The 6,295-nt window shown below is 29.5% G+C and overlaps 1 protein-coding gene across 1 annotated transcript; it reads left to right on the forward strand.

The window, feature by feature from the left end:
* Window positions 1-4,128: 4,128 nt before the first annotated feature.
* LOC107484804 (universal stress protein PHOS32) lies at window positions 4,129-6,189 on the forward strand. Its single transcript, XM_016105347.3, has 4 exons — window positions 4,129-4,538; window positions 4,631-4,740; window positions 4,893-5,011; window positions 5,826-6,189. The coding sequence occupies exons 1-4, from the start codon at window positions 4,364-4,366 to the stop codon at window positions 5,911-5,913; spliced, it is 492 nt and encodes a 163-aa protein (XP_015960833.1). The 5' UTR covers window positions 4,129-4,363; the 3' UTR covers window positions 5,914-6,189.
* Window positions 6,190-6,295: the final 106 nt, after the last annotated feature.

Below are 6,295 nucleotides of genomic sequence, written 5' to 3' on the forward strand. Positions count from 1 at the left end.
AAGCCCAGAAAACACAGATTAAAGGCTGCAAATTAGAGGAATGAAAGAAGACTGAGAATTCACACTTTTCATAATTTAGATGTAGTTTTTAGAGAGAGAGGCTCTCTCCTCTCTCTTAGGATTTAGGATTAGGATTTTTAGATATTAGGATTTATTTTTTCTTCATCACAGGTTCAATATTCTTTTTACTTTATATTTCTCTTCCACTTTTAGATACTCTAATGCTTTTATTTGTATTTGACTTATGTTGCCCAATTGGCTTATGAACTTTTCCATGTTAGATTTGACTGCTTTTATTAATGCAATTGAGGTATTTCAGATTTATGCCTGCTTTATTCTATTTATGATGTCTTCAATTTAATTTAGAATTTTCTCTTTTGGCTCTGGTTAAGTAATTGGTGACGCTTGAGTTATCAAATAAAGCAGTGGTTGAAATTGGCATATCGCTCTAAAGCTAGTCTTCCCACAGGGATTGACTAGGACTTGAGGATCAAACTAATTATTCCACTTGACTTTCCTTTGCTTTAGTAAAGGTTAACTAAGTGGGATTAAAATTCAATTCTCATCACTATTGATAAGGATAGGACTTCCAGTTCTAATACCTTGCCAAAAGTTTATTTTATTATTACTATTTTAATTTTACTTGTCATTTAACATACTTCTTCCTTACTTTCAAAACCCCCAATTTATAAAACTCATAACCAATAATAAGAACATACCTTCCTGCAATTCCTTGAGAAGACGACCCGAGGTTCAAATACTTCGGTTATCAATTTATTTAGGGGTTTGTTACTTGTAACAACCAAAACGTTTGTAAGAAAGGACTTTTGTTGGTTTAGAAGCTATACATGTTTTGTCTTAGAGAACTTATCTATTTTTAATCATGTAGACAAAATCATATAGTTGCATACATATGTATATAGGTTGCATTGCATGAGTCTTACATGTTCCTACTCATTCATATTCATCTCCTTCAACTTAGCATGAGGACATGCTAATGTTTAAGTGTGGGGACGTTGATAAACCACTATTTTATTATTCATATTGTGTTTGATTGTGTGGTTTTATCAAGTCTTTGCCCACTTATTCATATGATTTGCATGTATTTACAATTCCTTCCTAAAAATATTCTATGATTAATAACCTGCTTTCTAAAGATCTTTTAGTTATATATTTTTATCTTCCTTTGTACCATTCAATGCCGTGATCTATGTGTTACGTGTTTCAGGCTTCATAGGGCAGGAATGGCGTAAGGAATAAAGAGGAAGCATGCAAAAATGGAAGGAACAAAAAGAATTGAGGGGATGCTCAGCGAGAAGTCACGCGGTCGCATGGATGACGCGACCGCGCGAAATGGAAGAAATCACATGACGCGCTCTCGTGCCTGACGCAACCGCGCGGATTGGAAGCTGCACGAACGACGCGAATGCTTGGACGACGCGCACGCGTGGTACGAGAAACGCTGAGTGATGCGAACACATGGACGACGCGGCCGCATGACGTGCGCGATCTGCAGAATTTCAGAAGTCGCTGGCAAAGTTTCTGGGCCGCATTTCAATGAGGAACACGAATAATTCCAACAAATGAACATTTGTCCATCGATTGTACCACAACCTTATAAGACGTACGTACTCGTCGTCACGTAAACGATACCTGATTCAAAACAACAGAAATATTTCTCATAACCGTGGTCTAATAGATATACTATCAACAAAGTCAAGACAACTGTGATATACCTTTTATAAAACAAACTATCATCTACTTCGATTAAATATCTGTAGTAAATTTTTTCACCCTTTTTGTCTCTTGCTGTTCGACGGAATGCAATATCAGATTCTTCAACGTTGTTAGACTTTGACTTCCGATGTCATATAGGTAATTATCGGTTGCCCTAATCTAAAAACGATAGAACCTTTTTCATCGTACACTATTTCACCATCATAATTGATAGATAACAATGGATTCCTTGACATTGTAGAGAAAAAATGTCAACAATAAGAACGAAAATGAAAAATGAAATTGTGGTTATCAACTCCGCTCTCCAACAGGCATGCTTTTATTTTTGAAACCCAACCTAGAGTTTGCCCAGAAGTGCGACGAATTTGCTCCTAATACCAAAAAAAATTATATTCTAAAATTTAAAGTTCAAATATCTTTTTTTAAAAATTAATTATTTTTTTATTTTATATTGAAAAAAATCCTGGATTTTTAGAACTATTGCTTCTTTTGCTTCTGCAAAATATAAGAATGTTACATGTGAATAAAATCTTTTTGGAAGTGGAAAACTGTATTGTGTAAACCAGCGACGAAGCTTCCTGGCAACTTCTCTTCTACAACATTGATTGCGACACAAAACGGGGAATAGCTATCGTCCATGCATTTTTCTTTAAAAAAGAATAATATTCTAAAAATTCAATTTCGGCACATCTGGAAAAGAATGAAAAAAGCAGTGTGTAATTTGCCAAAAACAAGTGTAAAGGGAGGGTTAATTGCCCTATAGATTTAGAATGTCAAAGTTATGAGCATTTTAATATTAAATTTGAATGATACGGCAGATAACTTTTTAAAAGAATTTGTAATATATTTTTTAAAAATAAAATATCAAATAAAAATGTAAAATTTTTAGAAGATTTTGTAATAGACTTAAAAAATTTTTGAGAAAAAACATAATATAAATTCTTAAAAAATATTAAAATATCAAACTTATAAATACTTAAAAAATTACAACATTAAACACGATTTGTTCTTTTGTCGCGAATCAATAAGTCTACCCTTATAATGTTTTAAAAATTTATTAGATATTCTTTTATGAACTTAAAAATTTATCAAATATTTTATTTTCTTTAAAAATTTATAAGTTCACGACAAAATTTTTTAAAAACCTAATTGTGTTATGATGCCCGATATCAACATGCGACACGATACGGAATATACTCACACACAAATTTTAAAATTTATAACATACGGGAACATGTATATATATAAAATATAAGGTACTGTTTGATTGATGTCTATGTCTTATTGAGATATGGACACAGTGACACATGTCTGCTGTTTGGCTTGGTGAGATAAATTTTTGATGGACACGGAAAGAGACAGATGAACACGAAAATACTAAATTAGTATACCTCTAATTTAATGAGACCCTGAGACACAACTTATGAGACACTACTTTTTTATTCTTTTATCCTTATTCAATTTTTAAATTTTCAAAATTTATCCTCTTATCTCTTCAAATATTTTTTTTTTACTTTCTCTTTTAAATTCTACAACCAAATTTATTTTTCTATTTTCTTAAAAAAATTATACATTTAATTTTTTATTTATTTGAATTTTAATTAATCTTTGATAAATTTCGGACTTTGATTTTCTATTTTTTTTCCAAAAAAAAATTCAGACTTTTTCAAATATTTGTGTCTTGTTCATTATTTTTACCAAACATAATACATAGACACAAATATTTTATGTCTATATCTTTAGTATTTGTGTCTTTGTGTCTATATCTCATCCTATACATCAACCAAACGGAGCCTAAAGTATCTTTTAGATAAATCATAATAATATTTTGATATTTTATTAATATTAAAATATAAATTAATTTTTTAATTATTTTTAATGTCTTATTTTAATTATATCAAATATTTAAAATATTTTTTGTTTTAATAAATAATAATATATACTATATCTAAATTTATTTTAAGAATTTATGTTAAAAATAAGACTGAATACGCTAACACATAATAATATTTATGTGTGTCTAAACATGTTCGAAAAAGAATTTTTTATTTTTTATTAGAGTTATACCACCTGTGTCTTAAAATCAACTACCAAAATCAACCACTAATATAAAATACATATTAAAATATAAATACATATTAAAAATAAATAAAACTATATATTTATATACAAATATATTAATAATTAATTTTAAATTTTTAAAAACTAATTTTAATATACAAATAATATTTTTATTTTTATTAAAATACAATTAAATATAATATACACACTTATTAAATAAATATCAATAAGTATTATATTCAAAATATATCTAATACCCATATACAATAACTCAGGAAAGCGCTTCATAGGTTATTCACTTATTCTCTAAATTAATTCACCGTCTAAATTTTGTAAACGAATATTTTAGTAAGCTATCTTTAAAAAAGTGTAGAGAAGCTTAGATAAACTATTTGGGATTTTGGGGTTTGGCACACCCATTTCAGTTATCACTTATCACTGTCGCCAATATCATCACCCTCATTCCTCATACATATATTCAACTATTCATCAATCTTAATTCAAGTCCTGTGTTTGTTTTTTTCTCTTTAGATACAACTCTGTTCTCCGATCATCAGTGAAAACCATGGGAAAGGACAGGAAAGTGGGAGTGGCAATGGACTTCTCAAAGAGCAGCAAGAATGCTCTGAAATGGGCACTTGACAACTTGGCTGATAAAGGTGACACTTTCTACATCATCCACATCAACCCTAATTCTCCTGATGAATCTCGTAACCAGCTTTGGCTCAAAGATGGTTCTCGTAAGTGTTTTCTTTTCTTTTTTCTTTTTATTGCAGATTTTGTTTTAATCCTGTTATTGATCTGATCTGACTTCGTTTGGTTATGTTTGCAGCTCTGATTCCTTTGACGGAGTTTAGAGAGCAAGAGATTATGAACAAGTATGCAGTTCAAACTGATATTGAGGTTCTTGATTTGCTTGACACTGCTGCAAGACAAAAAGAGGTTTCTTTTTTTTTTTTTTACTTTTTTAATTATTTTATTTTTGTTCTAATCTCTGTTTGCTTTTGTTGTTCTCTCTGTTTTTCTCTGTTTTGATTTTTTGGCATAGATTGTTCTAGAGGTACCTTTATGAGTGAAGTTATGTTTTGATTCAGGTGAACATTGTTGCAAAAATTTATTGGGGTGACGCAAGAGAGAAACTTCTGGATTCTATTGAAGATCTGAAACTGGACTCAATTGTACTGGGAAGCAGGGGACTTAGCACAATCCAAAGGTGTGTATTTTATTTATTTATTTATTTATTCATTTTGGGTACAATTCCCTGTTTTTATTGTTCTTTGGAGTATAGTTTAGAAAAAGAAATTAGGATCACATAAGTTAATTGGCTTTTGTGTGTACTGAAAAGACAAAAGATACAATTAATATATGGAAAAGTTTTTTGGTAGATAATATAATGGAAGAGTGTAAAAACAATTATTTGTTCTTATTGAAGATTTTTTTGAGTCTACCAAAAAAAAATTTCTTGTGAAAATAACGATATATATAATTTTGAAAAACACATAATCAGTGGTTATGGTGACTGGTGGTTGGTTGTAAAACCACCTAAAAATATTATTTAATTTTCTTCTTATTTTTTTTTAAACTTTCATCTTCGTTATATCTTCTTAACCAAATACCAAGATTAGATTTAGACATTAGAATCAAAGATTATACTGCAATCATATTTTTAAGTTTAAAGGTGTAATTCAAGCTTTAAAATTATTAGAGTAAGAATATATTTAGACCATATTTTCTGTAAAATTTATTTGTAAATAGATCATAGTTTAAAATTTTGGAAAATTTATATTTTTCAATTAAATTCAATAAATATGACAGTCAGGGCAGCAAAATAAATGAATAAGAGAGGAGATCTTAAAAACTTTGTTAAAGAAATAGATATTTCAGAAATTCTGAAAAACATGAATCACAATCACCTGTCATGTTCTTATTTTTTTATACGGAATAAGAAAATCATGCCTATTGCTTGATTGATACACCTCTACATAATATCTTTCTCTATTTATTGTGACTTGGATCTCAAAAACCAGGATAATATTGGGAAGTGTTAGCAACTTTGTGATGACACATGCCCCATGCCCTGTTACCATTGTCAAGGATTCAAGCACCACCAAGTAGTGTATACATATGATGATCAATTTGTTGGGAGAGCATTTCAGTAATCTTTATCTTTGTCTAGCTCTATATGACTATATACTATACTCTTTCTATATTTATGTTCTTTGTATTGTGGCTTCAGTGTTGAGAATTGAGAATAAGGTATTATTTTATATTTTCCATATTATCAAAAGTATAATGTAATTTGAGGAGACATATTAGGGACTATATGTCTTTGGATTCTCATTTGTGACGGGAGTTAAGGCGAGATTGTGACTTTTTGTCGTTTGGTTGTTATACTTTGAGCTCATATCTTAATAAGTTCTTGGCAATTTACAGCGTAAATAATAAATTACTAGTAAACAAGTGAAAAGGTCTAAACATCTTTCTAAGGTCAAGACTT

The sequence above is a fragment of the Arachis duranensis genome, chromosome 4 (assembly GCF_000817695.3).
Source record: "Arachis duranensis cultivar V14167 chromosome 4, aradu.V14167.gnm2.J7QH, whole genome shotgun sequence".
Classification (NCBI taxonomy): Eukaryota; Viridiplantae; Streptophyta; class Magnoliopsida; order Fabales; family Fabaceae; genus Arachis; species Arachis duranensis.

What these genes read in the sequence shown, in the direction of transcription:
- LOC107484804 (XM_016105347.3), top strand. Translation starts at nt 4,364, where the DNA reads ATGGGAAAGGACAGGAAAGTGGGAGTGGCAATGGACTTCTCAAAGAGC. An exon ending in TTGGCTCAAAGATGGTTCTC is followed by an intron (nt 4,539 to 4,630) that starts GTAAGTGTTTTC and finishes TTATGTTTGCAG; the next exon opens with CTCTGATTCCTTTGACGGAG. An exon ending in CTGCTGCAAGACAAAAAGAG is followed by an intron (nt 4,741 to 4,892) that starts GTTTCTTTTTTT and finishes GTTTTGATTCAG; the next exon opens with GTGAACATTGTTGCAAAAAT.